Source organism: Aquarana catesbeiana, linkage group LG04 (genome assembly GCF_042186555.1).
Source record: "Aquarana catesbeiana isolate 2022-GZ linkage group LG04, ASM4218655v1, whole genome shotgun sequence".
Classification (NCBI taxonomy): domain Eukaryota; kingdom Metazoa; phylum Chordata; class Amphibia; order Anura; family Ranidae; genus Aquarana; species Aquarana catesbeiana.
The window spans coordinates 644,551,093-644,571,410 of NC_133327.1; the positions used below are offsets into that span (position 1 = coordinate 644,551,093).

The window sequence follows — 20,318 nt, forward strand, 5'->3', positions numbered from 1 at the left end:
TGGCAATTTATCAAGGTGTGCAAAGTGAGTACTTTAGTATAGGCCTTGCGAATGCCGCAAATTTATTATTCCAGATATTATTCAGATTGCTGCCCATTGTAACACAGGGAGAAAAAAGGTATATTTATGATTGGCTGAACATTAAAAATATTGCCATTCGGTAATGACAAAGCCCAGCTTTTGCTTTTGGTTGAGTGGTTTGCATGCAAATTTGCATGTCACACATAAGGGCATAAGAGTTCACTTCATGGGCTGCCCTAAGCCTGTTTTTGGGCGACAAGCTTCGCACCATTTTTAACCACTTGCCTTCCAGAAGGTTTACCCCGATACAGCACTGAGTTACTTTTACTGACAATTGTGCGGTCGTGCGACACTGTACCCAAAAAAAATACCTGTCCTTATTTCCCAACAAATAGAGCTTTCTTTTGGTGGTATTTGATCACCTCTGCAGTTTTTTTTTTTTTTTTTGCACTATAAAACAAAAAAATATTTTTTACTTTCTGCTGTACCTCCAATAAAAATAAATGGAAAAAAAAAATGAATTTCTTCATCCTTTTTTTTTTTTCACAAGAAAAAATTTCTTCATCCTTTGAAGCCTGAATGTTATTAAAGCTGAACTCCAAGCAAACAGCTAAATATGCAGATGAAATATTTTATAGAAAAGCTGTTACACCTGCCAAAGGATTGGTATTCCTGTCCACCTAGTCTAGAGATTTACATAGCTCTGCAACACAGCACAGTCCTGCCTGGCGGGTAAGGGGACCAAATTTTTTCTGTTGCAGTTTTATTATCACTTACAAGTCTCCTCATCCCCACAGTGTGACTGGACTGTGAAAGAAGCAGCAGCATACTCATAAGCTAATTTCTGTCACACTGCTTCCTCCTCCAATTAGCATGCTCCTTGCACTACAACACATCACATTGTGCTGCTTCTCTCTCCCCTTTTCTGACCTCTGCTGTATAGGGAGTGCAAAAGGTCGAGACCAAGGCAAAAATCAGATGCTTACAGCTCGCATTTAATAAAAATTACAGAAAACAGAGCTGCATTTTTTTACAGCTGTGTGCATGATCCATTGAACAGCATGAGTGAGGGAGTGTACACAGGCACATTTTCAGGGGTGTCACATAATAAACTGCAGACTAGTTAAGCTTGCTTTACAAGGTAAAACAAGTAGGGATGCACCAATATATCAACCGCTGAAAATTATTGCCCGAAAATAGGGTTATCTGGGTTTTACAAAAAAAAAAAAAAAGGGTACCGATAATGGCATGCTGTGTCGTATCGACCTCAATGCAAAATTGTGTCCCACAGACCTCAATGCAAAAATACCAACCACATCCATTAAAATTTAAAAACATATTTTAAAAAGTTTGTTACAGTTTTTCGGCCAAGGGCATCCTGAATTTTCAGTTTCACTACCAGAATTTTTTTTTTCTGTGCACCACTAAAAACGAGTTGTTGTAGTAGTATTAAAAAATTCCTCCTCTTAAAAGAGCACCATGTTTTTTTTTGGTTTTTTTATTAAACCAAAATTCTTAATATTTTAGAGGTTACATAAACACACTGGGGTTGATTTACTAAAAAAATGGAGTGCAAAATCTGGTGCAGCTCTGCATACACACCAATCAGCTTCCAGGATTTATTGTCAAAGTTTAAAGTGGCTGTTATCCTAGTTACACTACTTGTACCTACAGGTAAAGCCTATAATAAGGCTTACCTGTAGGTACTGTAAATATCTCCTAAACCTGCACGGTTTAGGAGATATTTACCATATAAGTCTTCGGCACATGCGCACTGAAGAAACGGTTTGCTCGTGCCGTTTCTTCAGCAGCTGTGTCGTGACCGGCGGCTCCCGCACACATGCGCGGGAATGACGTCATCGTGACTCTGGCCAATCACAGCGCCGGAGCCGGAAATGGCTCTGAGAGACATGTCGCTGGTCACAGCGGTGTACGGGGACCGCTGCAACAGCTTTAATCTAAGGTAAACATTTCATAATGAGCTAGTATGTGATGCATACTAGCTCATTATGCCTTTGTCTTACAGGGTTTTTTTTTTCGGGTTTACAACCACTTTAATTGAATAAACTGAAGTTAGAAGCCGATTGGCTACCATGCACAGCTGCACCAGATTTTGCACTCTCCAGTTTTAGTAAATCAACCCCTATATATTTCCAGGTGCGGTGTTATTTTCAACAGCTATTCGGACAAAGGATCCCCATTCATGTAATACGATAAACACTGCAGTCCATGAAGTACAAAGTGCAATAAGAATGGAGCTGAAAAGAATTTGGGAATGTTGCCGGTCTATAACTAATAGTCATTTTTTGTAGAATGAAGCCGAGTTCTGCCTGAAAGACTTCCCCTGTATTCAGTTATTTTCCCCAGTAACAAACAGATGCACGTTCTTCTTTGACTGCAACATCTGCGCTGCTCTCTCTGCTCCCACCACAGCAGCCAGTCTCTGAGCATCGTACTTCGAATACAGAACTGTACAAGTCCACGTGGCTTCTTCACCCTGCTTCCACGCCTTCATCATGTTACACACCTCACTGTAGAAGTGCGGGTAGGTGGGCAGTTCATAAAATATTAGGTTCCTGATGCCTTTCAATGTGTACCTGAAAGCAAAATGATTATTCTTACATTAGCATTAATCACATCTTCCCAGCTTTGTAACATCACAAAAAGCCAGGACACAAATAATAACAGACACCTTTATATACTTTGTGTTTTGTCTTTACCCAGATAGCAAGCATTTGTGCTGCAAGTCTGAAAATGACTTGCTAACCTATTGCTAGGCTTTCCAGTCTTCACAAGTTTGTTGCACAATTGCAGCAAGTCCACATTGCATGACTCCAAATCAACTTTTTTGCAAACATTCTGCAAGTCTGCTGCAAGTTCTGGTTCAGTTCAGTTCAGCAATAGTCATCTCACCACAGGGGGTCACTGTGGCTGAATTTGTAGTAGACTTGCAGAGCTCTTGTTGTAGACTCACCACTGCAACTTTGCTCTTGCTAGAGACTTGCCACTCAAATTTGCTACAAATTGGAAAAGTATCAACTAGAACTTGTGCTTCAGATGCTCTGCAAGTGTAATGCTTGGCAGGGTTGAATTGCAAGTCTGTTAACTTGCTGCACGATTTCAAATTTGTGGCAAGTTACTGTATCCTTGCTATTTGGGTAGCCACTCCATCCCATGGTAAAATTATCCTAATTAGTCTGGCTGTCTCCAAAAACTAAAAAGAGAAAATGTTTTATACTTTGTGAACCCGCACAAAAAAAACTTAATTTAAAACATTTTCTATTACTATTTTTTTGGGCCAGAAGACGCAGCCCTTTTCTTGCCTTTACCTGTCACTTGGGGTGCTATTCCTTCCACTGAGACCAACAATGGGGCACGATTTCTCCCACAGACACCAAACATTGGGGCACTACTCCCACTGACACCAATATTGGGGCTATTCTCAGTGACACCAACAATGGGACACTATTCAACCCACTGACACTAACAATGGGACATTATTCCATCTACTGACACCAATGATGGGACACTACTCCTTCCACTGACACCAACGATGAGACACTATTCCTCTCACTGACACCAATGACAAGACACTATTCCTTCAACTGACACCAAAGATTGGACACTATTTCTCCACCCACTGACACCAAAGATGGGGCTTATCCCACTGACAGCCACAATGGGGCACTATTTCTCCCATTACCTCCAATGATGGAGAACTATTTCTTCCACTGTCACAATGATGGGGCACTATCCTTCTACCACTAACCACAGGTGCCAAATCATCCTTCACTTTGACTGCTCACCAACCCTGGGGCTTTATTGAAAGTAGGACAGTAACACTTAAAAGGTTGGCAAGGACATTTAAAACTCCAAGATTGGGGGGGGGGGGGGGTCGGGGGGGGTGGATAAATCAGAAACAAATGGTAGGTAAGTTCTTGTCAATAGAATCCTTGAAGATCTTAAGGACCACACTTCTTACCAACATAATATAACATAATATATTTCTAGGTGAAGTGACCTTTTACGAGCCTTTAGAAAACGAATCGCACAGAAAATTAAAAAGTGTTCTGATATCATCGACCCTAAATGTTCAGGTTTATTAACAAATGTAATGCTCCCACCTCTTGTAGAAGTGAAATCTTTCTGTGACGAGGAGGAACTGTCTTTGTCCTTTCAGAAAGAACTGCCGTGCTCTAGAAATCCCAGGTTTGTCGGTGTATTCACAGATATGAGTGAAGCTGAGTTCTTCCTTTTTAAAGTAATTCCGTAGACGAACATAGTCAAAGTAGGATGGGACGTAGATGAGTGTGTGCGACATGATGGCATCTCGGTACTGTGGCAGGATCTTGTCAGTGAAAAACTTAAATCTGTAGCAATAATAAACTAATGTTACCAGTGAGAAAACAGAAGATGTACAATACTTTTACAGAACAATCCCTTCACACATGGCAACAGTACCAAGCAGGACACTGCTATGTATTTCATATTAGCATATGATTAACAGAACTGCGTTTTATTAAATCTGTTTGATAAATGCAGCAAAACACTTGTTCGATCCTGCCAGAAATCCTGAGAGCTAATATCCTTCTATAATCTGCTAAATTGTTATCAGTTTGCATTGTTCTCAGTTTTCTCTGTGGACTACAGAACTCAGAAGTAGAGAAGGTTTTCTGCAGTTCTCAACTAGGGTGACAACGTTGCTCATCAATAGCTACAGTATAGTGAATATGGTAGGCCAACCTAGTACAGTAAGTGTGTAACTAGCAGCATAACCAGGAATAAAGGAAGAAGAGACTAACAAAAAAATAAATAAAATAAAACAAAACGCAGCTAAGGAATGGTAAGAAGCAATAGATTACATTTTTATTTTAGGGTTTAGCTAAACGTTAAAGTTCAACTCTGGGCAAAAAAAAAAAACCCTACTTGTACCATCCTCCACCCGCTCCTAGGCAATCTATAGCTCTCCTTCAAAAATGTGGTCCAATGATAGCCAGCATCTCAGACATCTGACTGTAAGTGCTGCAACGTGGGAAGGTGATTCTGGCAGTACCCACATCTCTTCCTGGTGATGTTGCTATCCTGCTTTGCATGCAGTTGGTTGGTCAAAAGGAGAAGCGGCGAAGGGGCCGCCTGATGCATTTTAAAATTTTTTTAGTCCTCAGCGCCCAGGGCTGTCAGCTTCCACATCCCATCAGCAGCATCTGCATCATATGGTGGTAGACTATCTAGGGGTGAAAACAGATATGGAGAGCTTTCCAGTCGATGATCCACAGGGTTACTGGGTCATGAGAATAGACCACTGTCCAGAACTTGCCCAGTATACAATTGAGCAACTGGGCTGCCCTGCATCCAGCGTGCTTTCCGAACATGCATTTAGTGCTGCCAGAGGTTTTGCAACAGATAGAGTGCGTCTGTCCACAGACTCCATTGACTGGCTGACATTTATCAAAATGAATCATTCCTGGTTAGCAGCAGCCATCAAGCCCCTGATGCAGATGTTGCCAATTAAGTGTGTTTGGGATGTGGAATCTCTGAAAGACTGTCTAGGCTGCCAAACTTTGTAGGCGTTGATTTTATCTGGAAGACATTTTTTGGTGTAGGTTTCATAGGTACAATTAACGCCCAATGACCAATTATTACGCACCTGTTTGACAGGTGCATATTAAATACATTTTTGACAGCAAGGCAAATTCTTGCTTTTATCAAGAGTACCTCTATAGGTTTACAGTGTGAATGCACCACCAACACCCAAAGTCCAATTTTTCCGCACCCATTACTTCTATCCAAAGTCTGCAAAACAGACGCCAGGATTTATCCAAACAAATCTCTAATATTGTTCCGAGTGCACTAAATTCTGGCCTCATCATACAAACTGGCTCCCCAAGCCGATGTTTATAAAATAAAGAAAGCTTGCAGGAAAAATTTCATTTTTTTCTCTTGATCAATGTCATTTTTTGCTGCAGCAGGTTCAATACACGGTATAGATGCGCCACTTTACAGGCAGACTAAGGGGACCCCCCCCCCCCCCAGGCACTCATTTTTAAAGGATTTTTTCATTTTTGTTTCACTTTAAGCATCATTAAATCATAGCTCATTTAAAAATGATCTTTTTAAAAACGTTTGCATTGATAGATGTTCCCCAGGGCAGTACCCGAACCCTCATACCCGTCGTATTTATGCTTTTCATCAATCACACATGCTGTAAGTGTTAAACCCAATTTAAGATTTGTTAATCTTAATTATATTTATATAACATGATATCCAACATCAGTTATACTGATTTACTATATACTTACTTTTAGAATGGTGCTGTTCTACATACTTTCACACCCCTGAAGAAATTTCTTAAACGCGGCGGACAGTCTCCGTTTGACTGGTCCTGGGTGACCACCTTCCTGTCAACAGACTGTGGAACACCTCCTCATGTTTTTGATGTCATATCATCACATCACAGCCACAATTTGTTTTTAATAATGTATTTGTTGTCCAAATAAAGTTTGTATCTATGTTTTACACTATGCTAACCTTTTTATCCTTATTTTTTGATTACCTTGGGCCTTTAAAAAAAGTCCAAGGTGGATTTTTGTTCTTTACCTATTTAGATTAGTTTTGGGATGATGGCCTAACTCATTTTCTGTCTATACCCCTATCTGAAGTGAAGTACTGTCAGCCAGTGGCGGCTGCAGGGGAGAGAAGAGAAAGCTCCAACAACAGCTAGTAAAGCCTGCAGCAGGGACGTCACCCATAGGCTTCAATGGCTCATTCGTTGTCGGTGCTCCCTCATCTCCCCTGAAGCCGTGACAAGAAAGCCGGATCACGTGACCGGAGCAGAGCAGCCTGAAAATAAGTGAATTTATACATCTTTCTTACACAGGTTAGTTAGCATAGGTGATTGGGGGGGTTTAAGGATAGTTTGGTGTAAGCAAAAATACTACTAACTTTATTTACCTACTTTCCACCTGCAACCTGCACTAAAGCCGAAAGACGGCTACAACACAGGCTTCCAGTGCCAGGGTGGCGTCAATAGACGTCCTTCCATGATCGCGCTGCGCTCGGTGATCGTCGAGACCTTCGGACTAGGCTGATCACAGAACAGGGTAAAGGGCCAATTACAGTGGCCCTTTACCATGTGATCAGCTGTCAGCCAATGACAGCTGATCACGGAAGTAAACAGAAGCCGGTTATCTGCTTTTTTTCCCCCTCATGTCCAGCGTGAGGAGAATAGAAGAAAGACGGTTACCAGTTTCTGTTACAGGGACATCGGTCCCGAACTGTGCCTGTCAGTGCTGCTAATCAGTGCCAACTAGTGCCACCTATCAATGCCCACCAGTGCCGCCTCATCAGCGCACATCAGTGAAGGATAACATTTTGCAAACAGGTAATTTTTCTAACAAACGATGAAAAATGTTTGCGTTTTTTTCTAAATTTTTTGTCTTTTTTTTGTTTCTTTAGCAAAGAATAAAAAACCCAGTGGTGATTAAATACCACCAAAAGAGAAGCTCTCTTGTAAAAAAAAAAAAAAATTATAAAAAATTTCACAGTTACAGTATTGCATAACCGCTCAATTATCATTCAAAATGTGACAGCGCTGAAAGCTGAAAATTGGCCTGGGGAGGAAGGGGTTATAAGTGCCCAGTAAGCAAATGGTTAAAAAATTAAAAAAAGAAAAAGAAACAAGGTTAAAAGTTTGCCTAGGAGCCTAGGCCACATTTCAGCTTTATTTATTTTGGTATTGCTATAATCACATAACCTTGAAGAAATTAAAATCCAAATTTGCATTTAAATTGTTGCATGCCATGTCAAAGTACCTTCTATGACCCTTACCTTGCATCTATCACAGAAAGCACGCTGTCGGCCTCCAATCGCTGAAACACATGTGGTAGCTGGACCAGCACCTGACATATAGAGCCTGTCTTAGGGATGTTTTTCACAGCCACCTATATTGAAATAAAGTAAGCAGAGAAATAGGATAGGACTTACAACCACTAATAAACCTTGTTACTTCTAAGGGGCTTTTGCGTCCTTGGATCTATTTTCTCCAAGCCTCCGATGGCTTTTGGTGAACTTACCTGCCCATTGTAATTGAAGCAATGCTTATTAAATATAGAGTTTATCTGGGGCTCCTGCAGAGCGCTGAACAGCAGTGTCTGCCGATAATATTTGGACCAATTACTGAGGCTCCACATACGAACGCGGGAAAAGTCCACCCCATGAGAGTCCGTTGGTTGGAGGTTGAGGTGAGACATTAGGTGCTGAAACAAAGTAAATCAACAAAGTTATTAAAAAGAAAACACATTCAGCTTCTGAACCTAAAACAAAAACTGATTTTTATGAAAGCACGTTAGAATACTTAATATAATGTACAGAAAAACTATCCATCCCCGTGCAAAAATTCTAACACAGCAAAATACTGAATTGTCCTTGCATTCTATTGGACAGTGGAGGCTTCAGTCAGAGCTAAAGGAAACTTGTGGAAAAAAAAAAAAAAAAAAAAAAAAAAAAAAACACACGGACAATACTTATCTCTTTATCTGAAAACGATGTACTGGCCAGCACTAAAATTTGCAGCTATGACAAAAATCCGGTCCTGAGCCTTGCAAATCCGCATCTGAAGAGCACCAAAAATGCACCTGAACTGCTAAACAAACGCTTTTTTTAAAAAAAATTTTTATTTGCAGTAAAAAAGACATTCTATTCGCACCGGAGACATTCTATTCGCACTGTGAGAACCCAGCCTTATTGTCAAAGCGTAATTGAACAAGCTGAAGTTAGAAGCCGATTGGTTAATATGCACAGCTGCACCAGATTCTGTGTGCACCAGTTTTAGTAAGGCCTGGTTCACACTTATGCTGGTTGTGGGTGATAAGTTTTCCAGGTGCCTTGTTTCCACACGTTTTTGATGCGTTTTTATTGCGTTTTGTGGAGGCGTCTGTTGTCTTGCTGGAGAAACCAGCAAAAACACATCCAAAAGCATTGCGATTTTGAAGCAATTCCATAGAGTCCATGGAGTCAAAAACACAACCTGCTGCGGGAAAAGCAGCCCCTGATCCTTTCCAAAAAACGCACCATTGGAAAACGCACAGCTGTGAACGTGACCCATAAGAAACCATATTACCGCTTGCCTACCACCCCACGCATATGTAGTGCGGGGCGGCGGCTCCTACAGCCGAAATCTCTTACCTGTATGTGATCTTGCTGTCCGGGTGTGCGCCGCCAGCGACTAGCATCTGCTGTGCTTGGACACAGCGGGAGCCAATCAGCGGGTCCGACAGACCCGATGTCCGTCGGGACTCGCAGATCGTTCCTGCCAGAAACAAAAATGGCGGTCTGCCTATGTAAATAAGGCAGATCGCCGTTCTGCGACAAGGAAAGACAGAGATCCTGTGTTTCTGCCAAACAGGAATACGGATCTCTGTCTTCCCACAGTAGAAGCACTTCCTCCACACACTAACAAAACACTCCCTAGGAACACATTTAACCCTTTGATCGCCCCTGATGTTAACCACTTCCAAGCCAGTGTCATTAGTACAGCGATAGTGCATATTTTTTAGCACTGATCACTGTTATTGGTGTCACTGGTCTCCAAAAAGTGTCACTTAGTGTCCGATTTGTCTGCCGCAATGTCGCAGTCCTGCTAGAAGTCGCTGATTGCTGCTATTATTAGTAAAAAAATAAATAAATAAAAATATCCCATAATTTGTAGACACTATAACTTTTGCGCAAACCAATCAATATATACGCTTAAAGGGATTATTTTTACCAAAAACCATGTTGCAGAATACATACTGGCCTAAATTGATAAAGAAATTAGATTTTTTACATTTTTTTATTGGATGTTTTATAGCATAAAGTAAAAAATGTTTTTCTTTTTTTTTTTTTTTTTTTTTTTACAAAATTGCCAGTCTGTTTTTGTTTATAGCGCAAAAAATAAAAACCGCAGAGGTGATCAAATACCACCAAAAGAAAGCTCTATTTGTGGGGAGAAAAGGAAATCTATTTTATTTGGGTAAAGCGTCACACGACCACGCAATTGTCAGTTAAAGTAAAGCAAAAAATGGCCTGGTCATGAAGGGGGGTAAATCTTCCGGAGCTGAAGTGGTTTAATGGTGGTTTTCTGCAAAACTGAAAACTAACTGAAAAACGCATAGGTGTAAACCAGGCCTAAAATGTCCCCGTTTGTGCTTTTTTTTTTCCAACCATATGTAACTATGTACCAAGTAGCAGCTGAAAGTAAAGCATACACAGACATCACAGAAAAGAGTTTGATCCATTCTTTGGGAAATACTTACAGAAGGTGCTGTGTTATCTACACCAATATCTAACACCTACCAAGACATGTTCCCAGTTCTGCATCAGGTAAATATCAGCTTGATCAATGATGAGGATTTCTATGGAAGACAGGAAATCAAAATCCCGTTTTTTCTCTCCCTCACTACCAATGATGGTACGAAGACCAAGTGGAGAAGCAACAATGATGTCCGAGGAGTAGAATGGAGAGTAAAGTCTCATGCTCTTCTGCAGAATGGCCACTCCTGTCAACCAAAGATGGGGCAACGTCAACACCTATTCATTAATGTAATTCACAAACCCTTAACAAGCAGAGAACCTAAATCCCGTGTTTTACTGAGCTACAAATACTAAATCAGGGGTAGACAACCCCCGGCACGGGTGCCGCAAGTGGCACACTAAGCCTCTTCTGCCGGCACTCGACTTCCTCCCCATCAGCAGAGCAGTGCAGGGAAGTGTCAGTGAGACACTAATGCATTCCAATCTCAGAATTCCCCACTCCGCACCTGCACTGAGGGGGAGGCACTGTGCCCCCTCACATTGTAAAAGAAACATTGTTTGATTCTCTAACTTTGCTGTAGCTGCAATCGTCAGCTTTTGTGATGGGCAAGAGATTGGGTGCAGTTCTGCTGGGGGGGGGGGGGGCGGGTCCCTGTTTCCAGGAGGAGGAGGACTGTCATTGGCCACTGCTAAAGCCAATCAGAGTCCTGCTAGCCCTGTCCACCATCTTAAGGAGGAAGATGACTCGCTTGGTTGCCACTACCAATCTCAAAGAAGCCCGGCACTCTGTGTCCCTTTAAGCCACAGCCAGTATTCAGTGCAATGAAAATTGCACCCAACTTTTGCTGCACCGCACTTTTTCTTAATTGCAGGGGCCCAACTTATGACCCATTGCTTTCAGAAAATGCCCCTGACCTGAGCTCATCATTGCGCATCCATTCCAGATGCTTGCGACATCACATACATCACATACAAGCACATGGGTTGGATGCGAGAGGTGGATCAGCAGGATGAGTGTGCCAGGACAGGTAGATGTGTCTCATCTCTGCCTCCTTTTACCACTCTGCATATCACGAACAGTGGTGTCGCGGGGGTGGGGGGCCGCACCAGTTGACACCCACCAGAGGGGTGACACCTATGGGCAGCGGCACCGCTAACGCCTCACCCCTACACATCTCTCGCCAGCTGTCTCACATAGCGGAGTGGACCGAAGCCGCCTCCCTCTTCTCTGTTTAAAGTCTACAGGAGGGGGAGGCGGCTTCGGTCTGAGACGCTCAGCTGTGTGAGAAGGAGTCCAAGGAACACACAGCTGCATCCCGCTCTGTTCTGAGGTCTCTAAAGTTTAAGGTCTACACTGATGGAGGGGAGAGGGGGATCTGCACTGATGGGGGGGGGGGGTCTGTACTGAGGGGGGGGACTATAATTGGTGGAAGGGGGGGGGGTGTCACCCGGTGCAGAAAAAATTTGCACACACACCCACCATTTTTCTTCGCACTGGGTGACACCCACCCTAGTGACGCCACTGATCACGCATATCAGATGAGAAGAGGGTACAGCGGTGGGGAAAATGAGCAGGAGGGGTTCAGAAGTGGGACAGAAGAGCAGGGGAGTACAGTGATGGGGCAGATGAGAAGGGGGGCTCAGTGTTGGGACAGATGAGAAGGGGGGCTCAGTGTTGGGCCAGATGAGAAGGGGGGCTCAGTGTTGGGCCAGATGAGAAGGGGGGCTCAGTGTTGGGCCAGATGAGAAGGGGGGCTCAGTGTTGGGCCAGATGAGAAGGGGGGTTTAGTGTTGGGGCATCTGAGGTGTGAAGGTGCATAAATTTGGGCTGATCTGAGGCGCGAGAGTGCAGGATGTTAATTTCTCAGTACTAAAGTAGTTTATAGCATTTACTTTATAAAAAATCATTTTAATGATTGAGAGTGTGAAGTTGCTGATTTTATAACAAAAAAAATGTCACGTTCAATTTCTTTTAAAACATTTTTCTGCACACTGTGCTCAAAAGGATGCCTACCCCTGTACTAGACAGTTAAATAGCTGTTAACCCTTCTATAGGAATGTTGTGATTCTCTCTCAAAAAGTTTCATCTTACTTTTTCTTTATTTTTTTTTTAAACACTTTTTATTGACAAATCTTCAAAACATTAGACATATTCAGCAAAAATGCTCAACATGAGCAGCACAATATATATATGTATATATGATACAAGTAAACCATCATACATGATATTGGAAATACAGATATAGCTTCACTTGGATCATAAAATAAATAGGAAACATAAAACAAAATAATTCAAAGTCGTACCCCCCTGGGTACATAGAAACAGCAGTTGGAGGACAAAGTTTTTTTTATTCTTCTGTTCCTGCCTAGGTTCACACTACTGTGATGAGATGTACTGCGAATTTCATTCGTTTTTTGTCCTGTGTGAGGTGCGAATCTGCCTTGCGTTTTGGAGGTGGACAGGTGCGAATATACCGCAAATTTCAGGAGTCAGACAGTGAACAATTCACAGAGATGTGAACTGTGTGCTGCGAGTTTACAGCAAGTTCAATTAAAGCCTATGAAGATAAAATTCGCACTGCACCATAGGAATTTGCATTGCACTCAGTCAACACGCACAGGACCCTTTTTTTTTCCCCCTCGCACCAAATTCCCAATGCATAGATGTGAACCAAAGCCATGGAATACTATGCTTTTTACATAAACTGCGAATCTGTGTGTTCCTAAACGCATCAAACACGCTGTAAATTGGCATCAGTGTGAGCCCAGGCTTAAAGGCTACAAAGAGCTTTAATTGTCTATTTTGCCCCTTTTGCAGCAGTGGGAAAAGAAGTGCAAATTTCAAGCAGCATTCAATTCATAATTAAAGCCAAAACCTTTTTTTTTTTAGTTTTAAATAAAAGCAGATCAGTGTTTTTCCACCTTTTTTCAGTCAGGGCACCTTTTAAAATCTTCAGTCTGAGCGCCCTTTTTTTGCACATTCCTGCGTGCATCACAATTGTTCGAATGGGTTGTCCTATTCGCATGAAACACGAAAAAAGAAAAAGTGCCAGAGTGAATTCTTAAAATCAGGCTGCGCCTGTTTTAGTGGGAGTGAACCAAACATACATGCTTGGGCTTGCCATTTAGGCCTGCTTCACACCTATGCATTTTTTATGCGTTTTCAGTTTTGCAGAAACAAACTACAGTCCATATAACATGGTTTCCTAAGGGTCATGTGCATTTTATGGAAAGGACCAGGGACTTTTTTTTCTGGTTTTTGGTTCCATAGATTTTAACGTATCAAAAACATGTATGGAAAAAGGCAAAATGCACCTGGGATATGCAAACTGCAACCTGCATAGGTGTGAACCAGGTCTAAGTCAGGACATTTTTGTGCAGTGCAGGAAACACAACACAAAAGCTCTCATCCCACCACATCCCTCTCATCACTACAGCAGGAACACAGATTCATGCCTTCAAGTAGTAAAAGCACCTCCCCCACAGTTAATAAACATTCCCTAGGCATACATTTAGCCTTTGATCACCACTGATGTTAACCGCTACCCTGCCGGTCCCCAAAAAAAGTGTCAGGTGTGCGATTTGTCCACTGCAATAGTGCTATAAATCGCTCATCGCCGCCATTATTAAAAAAAATATAACTAAAAATATCCCATACTGTAGTTTGTAGCTGCTGTATCTTTTGCGCAAAAATCTATAAAATATACGCTTATTGAGATTTTTTTTAGCAAAAACATGTAGCAGAATACATATTGGCCTCAATCGATGAAGAAATTAGATTTTTTTTACATTTTTTTTATTGAATATATTTTATAGCAGAAAGTAAAATATTTATTTTCAAAATTGTCTGTTCTTGGTTTCTAGCGCAAAAAAAAAAAAAAAAAAAAAAAAAAAAAAAAAAATCGCAGAGGTGATCAAATACCACCAAAAGAAAGCTCTATTTGTGGGGAAAAAAAAGGATGTAAATTTTATTTGAGTACAGTGTTGCACGACCGCGCAACTGTCAGTGAAAGCAATGTAGTGCCTTATCGCGAAAAAATGGCCCGGTCAGGAAGGGGGGGGGGGGGGAATCTTCTGGAGGGCAAGTGTTTAAGGAATACATAATTAAGTTCAATTTTAATAGCCGGCACATACAGCAGAATTAGTGGAAACCCAATGAGCCAATCAGTTCATGTGCTGGCATACTGATAAGAATAGAAAGCAGTAAAAAAAAGATTAAAAAAAAAAAAAAAAAAGTGATGAGCTCATTACTGTGCTGCCTCTAGATTCACTGTTCAATCACAGGCTAGAGCAGGTCCAGAATGATAGGAGCTCAAAAGATGTGGGTTTATATAAGAATAATAGCTTCCTGCTCTTAGTTTACAGGATGTGTATGCCTCCAGCAGTCGTACATGTGTGAAAGGTGTCATAGATGTCTATTTGATGGTAGATGCAGCATGGCTGCTGCTGGCTCCCAATTATCATATTAGAGCAACCACAGACAGCAGAGAACAGGGAATTAGTTACACGTGCTCATCCTTACCTATCCTGAAATGATCATCGATATTTCCAGCAAACACTGCTTCATAATCATCTGGCCTCCTAAGGTTGGGAGGCCGGTCTTCGGGGGCACAGCCAAACTGGTCTTTGAACCTCTTCTTGTTGCTCACATCCACTTTCTTATCAGGGACTTCCATGAGGCTGATTAGAATCTGGACCACTCGCAGGGCGGACTCACGAAATGGAACAACAATAAGGACCTGAGGATATGACAGATAACTGTATATTAAATGTATAGAGATGGGGACTGAACACCACAGAATTAGATGACAAGATGCTACAGTTCCACCAGAAGCATCATGTGGAAGATGCACTGGATTACATATAAACAAAACTAAAATTGAGTGGTTCGAGTGTATCTCAAACCTAAATTGTTTTCTGGATAGCGTAATGAAGGATTGGGGTTTTAATTTTTATCCAACATGAAAATAATTCATATTTATCGTTTTCTTCTGTTTCACACGGGCCTCAGCTTGTACAAGGAGTGTTGATTGCCATTTTGGGCAAGCTGCTATTAGGCTTCAGCAAGCTTCAAGAAGTGCTGAAGCCTGCTAGCAGCTTGCTTAAAGTGGTAATCAACACTCTTATTAGGGATCTGTGCAACATTTAAAAACTAGACCAGAATTGTACTTTAAAAGCTTCAACAAAGTTTGCTGAAAGCTTTGCCAATGCTTTGTTAAAGCTTGCGGTTCACTTTGCTCTTACACAAGCTGAAGCCTGTGTAATACAGGCCTTATTATTGATACTACAGTAAAACATGACAAGGCAATTTCAGGTAAGAAATGAAAATAATCAGTTAACTTCAATACTGGGCACTTTCACCCCTTCCTGCCCAGGCTAATTTTCAGCTTTCAGCGCAGTCACACTTTGAATGACAATTGCGTGGTCATACAACGCTGTACCAAAATGACATTTTAATCATTTTTTTTAGACAGTTTTCTTTTAGTGGTATTTAAATCACCATTGTTTTTTTTTGCTAAAAAAAGAAAGGAAAAAAAAAAAAAAAAAAACTGAAAATGTTGAAAAAAAAAAAAAAAAATTAAAAAATAACTTTTTTTTAGTTTCTGATAGAAAATGTTGTAAATAAGTAATTTTTCTCCTTCGCTGATGGGCACTGATAGGCAGCAATGATGGGCACTGTTGGGGGTGAACTGATTATCTGTGCAGGTCTCCCCTGTGAGGAATTGCTGCTGATTGGCTCTCCTCTCACACTCTCAGTGTGAGGAGAGGAAAGCCGATAACCTGCATTTCCTTGTTTACATGTGATCAGCTGTGATTGAACACAGCTGTTCACATGGGTCAAGAGCCTCATCGGTTCTTTACCAAGATCGGGAATTTACCGTGTCCCAGGGAGCAAGGCAAGAATGGCATACGACGTCGTCCCAGAACGAGAGAGCCACCCAGCCACCGTCATTTGTTTATACGGCGTGTGGGATGTGGTTAAGGTACTGTATATTTAAAGTCAAAACTTTTTATTCTTACCTGGAATTACTAGGACATTTCATAAGAATTGTCTACTTGAAACTGCCTGTTTTATCTCTAACAACCAATCAACTTTTTCTCCAGACACTTGAAGATGCAGAAAAGATACATAAAGAACATTAGTTGTCAATGGTATCTCAGACAGTTCTTACAGTGTTTCAATATGTCAAGAGCACCAAGAACTTTGAATACCTTAGGTCGAGTCAGGCCCTGGTCCCGGAGATCCTCTTCATCAAGTCCGCTCTTCTGATCTCTCTTCCTTGTGTTGTTGTTGAGGACCTGGGAGTTGGCTTTCAGCACATGATTCAGGGCATGGAGACAGTACACATGTCTAATCTCTTCCCCTTGTGCTGTTGCCAGCCTGGATGGGTAATACAAGTCCTTGTAGGAATCCATAACTGTAAAAAGTTCCCTTTGTAAAGAGGTAAAGTTCTGTTCAGTCTGGTTTGTTAAATACAAACGGTTCACTTTAGGCCAGGTGGAATCCAAAGGCTTGCGGAGATAAAGCTTATCCGGATCATTTTCCTTGTCTAGTTTTACAGGAAGAGCTTCCTTGAATGTAGATGTAAATGCTAACTGTCCCAATGTTGGCCACTAAAAAAGGAAAATAAATGTAAATATTAGTACTCTAGTCCTACCCAACAATGAATACTGGCTGGAATAAACTTATGTTCTTCTTTATTGGTAAAGAACTATGAGGGTGACAGTGTAAAACAGAGGGGAGAAGTGGGTGAGAGCATTCTGTGTAGAGTTGTAAAGTATTCTGAGGGTAAAGCATGAAAATCTTCAAAGAAGACCAGGCAGGAGGTTGTAGTAGAAGTGGAGGTAAGAAATGGTACAAACATGAACAAGAGCATGAGTAGTCTGAAACATTGCGTCCTAGAGGTACGCAGAAAACCCAGTCTGAAAGCTTTTGGCAGCAAAAACAAACACTAATGTTTCAAGAGCATGGTGGTCCCATCTTCGTCTCCATTTGTCACCTTGATAAAGAGGGGCTGCCAAGCTCTCGGAATGTTGAATCTTTTTCACCTGGATTTTTTGTCTGGCATGCTCATCTTTTTGCATTGTTGGATTTATACAACGTTTAGACATGCACCCACACCATCATGCCTGGATTTATTTTAGTCTGTATGGTATGAAGTTTTGGATTCCTTTAGTGACTGGTATGACCAGGAATGGTCAAACACAAAAAAAACAAGAACTGTTTGTTGGTTGAAGTACAACCAACAAACAGTAACCTAGTGGAAAATTATATATACATACAGCATGGCAGAGCAACAGTGAATATAGCAATGCAGGGATTTTTGCATCTGCATATACCCCAAGGACTGCTGACAGACACCTGCTGGTGGCTACTAGAATTACAAATTCAAAAGCCACAGAAGCTCAAAGCCATGAGCAGGTAACAAACAGGATCAACCAATCTCCTGACAAGGTAATGCACAAGCTGAAGTGGCTGGAGAAGTTCTGATGGATGGCATGAAGGAGAGGACTAGATTAAGTGCAATCGAAGGCAGCAGGCTAGTCAGGCCGATGTATTGATAGAACCACTGGGGTTGATTTACAAAAATGAAAAAGTGCAAAATCTGGTGCAGCTCTGCTTAGCTTCCAGGTTTTCTTGTCAAAGCATAATTGAACAAGCTGAAGATTGAAGCTGATTGGCTACCATGCACACCTGCACCAGATTTTTCACTTTCCAGTTTTAGGAAGTCAACTCCACAGTGACTAAGTGGTTAGCACTTCCACCTAGCAGCACCAAGGTTGTCTGTTCGAATCCCAACCACGGCACTACCTGTAAGGTGTTAGCATGTTCTCCCTGTGCCTGTGTGGGTTTCCACTGTGTACTCAGATTTCCTCCCACACTCCAAAGACATGCTGGAAGGTTAATTGACTCCTGTTTAAATTGGCCCTAATATGTGTATGTATGAATGTGAGTTAAGCCCCATACACACGATAGGACTTTGTACAAACTTTCCCTTGGATTTTTGTACTAAGGGCGTTGGCCAGAAGTTTGTCTTGCATACAGACGGCAGGACTTTTCCAGCCAACTTTCACCAAATCACGTGGTTTTTCAGCTCTTTACCACCACCCTTTAGTCAACTTCTGTATTGTTGTCTGATATTGTGTCAATCTCGCCACTTTTATCGGTGAGATGGACACTTTGCGAGCCGGGCATGCTGGGACTGTGAGGTCATAAGGGGGCATGGTCATAGGATGGCATGACCACCCCCCTTATGACCTCACATTCCCAGCATGCCCCGGGACTGTGATGTCATAGGGGGCAGGGTCACCGCCAATATAAGTCATAGCAGAGCGCACAGACAGCATTACAGACGGAGAGAGCGTCGTGTCAACATCTCTGGAAGAGAAGAGGGAAGAAGACGTCCCAAAAGACCGGGCTCCTCCGCTAGCAAAAGAGCGGCAAAAAAGAGCAGAAGATAGTGGAGGAGTCCGGCAGAAGGAAGAAGGCACCGGAGAAGAACCAGAGAGCGTGGAGACGACACCGGAGAGAGGGAGAAGAGGCCTGAGAGACCCCCGAAGTCAGAAGAAGACCCCCGAAGCTGCCTAATAAATTAAATTACTTTTAAAACCTGTGTAGTGTGTTTTTTTTATTGACACTTTTTTCCCTAGGTAAATGGGTAGGGGTACCATGTACCCCATACTCATACACATAGGGTGCAGGGCCGGGATCTGGGGGGCTCCCTTATTAAAGGGGGCTCCCGGATCCGATAAGCCCCCCGCCCGCAGACCCCGACAACCAACGGCCAGGGTTGTCGGGAAGAGGCCCTTGTCCTCATCAACATGGGGACAAGGTGCTTAGGGGTGGGGGGGCCGCAGGGCGCCCCCCCCCAATGCACCCACCCCCATGTTGAGGGGCATGCGGCCTGGTACGGCTGGGGGGGGGTTCTCGCTCGTCCCCACCCCCTTTCCTGACTGGCCGGGCTGCGTGCTCAGATAAGGGTCTGGTATGGACCCCCACGCTGTTTTTTTCGGCGTAGGGGGTTCCTCTTAAAATCCATACCAGACCCAAGGGCCTGGTATGCCCCCAGAGGGGAATGCCCTCTCGCGCTTGCCACAATAGGAAAATGTGTTTTTCCTATTGCAGCCAGCGCGAGATGTACAGTACCCCGTCGCCGAGAACATTCTCGCGGCTGCGTACTGTATAGTTTGTACAAAAGTCCGTTGCCTTTGTGTACACACGATCGGACTTTGCTCCATCAGACTTTTGTTGCCGGAAAGTTTGTGCGCTCGCACAGCCAACAAAAGTCCGATGGAAACAGAAAAAGTTTGTCCGATGGAGTGTACACACGGTCGAATGTTGCTCCAAAACAGCCAATTTGCACGTCTGTTGTCAAAAAGTCTGATCGTGTGTACGGGCCTTTAGACTATAAGCTTCTTGAGGGCAGGGACTGATGCGAATGTATGATAAATATGCAAGGCACTGTGTAAATTGATGGCGCTATACAAGTACCTGTAATAAACAAACAACAACAACCAACAAGGGAATATACACAACAAAATTTGATGCACGTCTACTGATTAATGTCTGGTACAAGGTCATTCCCAGAAAGGGAGGGAAATCAATCTAAGGGATTCCCAGACAGCAGTAACACCTGACAGGGGTTCTAATCCTTTCCATTCAATCTGAAATACATTAGAAAATACAGTAAGAGAAATATTAATTTCTGTATAAGTGTGGGGGGTTGTATATCCATACTAGTGAATGTTACTGGTTTGTCTGGTATTTGAGATCGATGAGGTCAGTCTGCAACATAAGATCCAGTTGAAATGCAAACACTGCATTTGATAACCTTTATAAATGCATCACAGACTACACCCAGAAGCCAAACACAAAACGATCATGCACACTAGACCTAAGACTAAAGCCTGGTACACACAGGCCAAATTTTCAGGCAGCATTGGCCGGTTCAATAGAAACTGGCTGACATTCGGCCCGTGTGTACTGCAGCTGATCGGATGCCTGG

At 42.4% G+C, this 20,318-nt stretch overlaps 1 protein-coding gene across 2 annotated transcripts in view; it reads right to left on the bottom strand.

Moving 5' to 3' along the window:
- Window positions 1-995: 995 nt before the first annotated feature.
- Window positions 996-20,318, bottom strand: part of UTP25 (UTP25 small subunit processome component) — a 47,192-nt gene continuing 27,869 nt past the window's right edge. Inside the window, exons 6-12 of one of the 2 annotated variants that reach the window (XM_073628431.1) lie at window positions 16,525-16,926; window positions 14,834-15,050; window positions 10,354-10,556; window positions 8,094-8,276; window positions 7,849-7,961; window positions 4,146-4,391; window positions 996-2,618 (exon numbers count right to left, since the gene is read on the bottom strand). In XM_073628431.1, the coding sequence (XP_073484532.1) occupies window positions 2,372-2,618; window positions 4,146-4,391; window positions 7,849-7,961; window positions 8,094-8,276; window positions 10,354-10,556; window positions 14,834-15,050; window positions 16,525-16,926 (1,611 nt within the window). In that variant the 3' untranslated portion in view covers window positions 996-2,371. Of the gene's footprint in view, window positions 2,619-4,145; window positions 4,392-6,320; window positions 6,431-7,848; window positions 7,962-8,093; window positions 8,277-10,353; window positions 10,557-14,833; window positions 15,051-16,524; window positions 16,927-20,318 lie in introns of those variants that run through there. The other variant, XM_073628433.1, reaches the window with a different exon arrangement.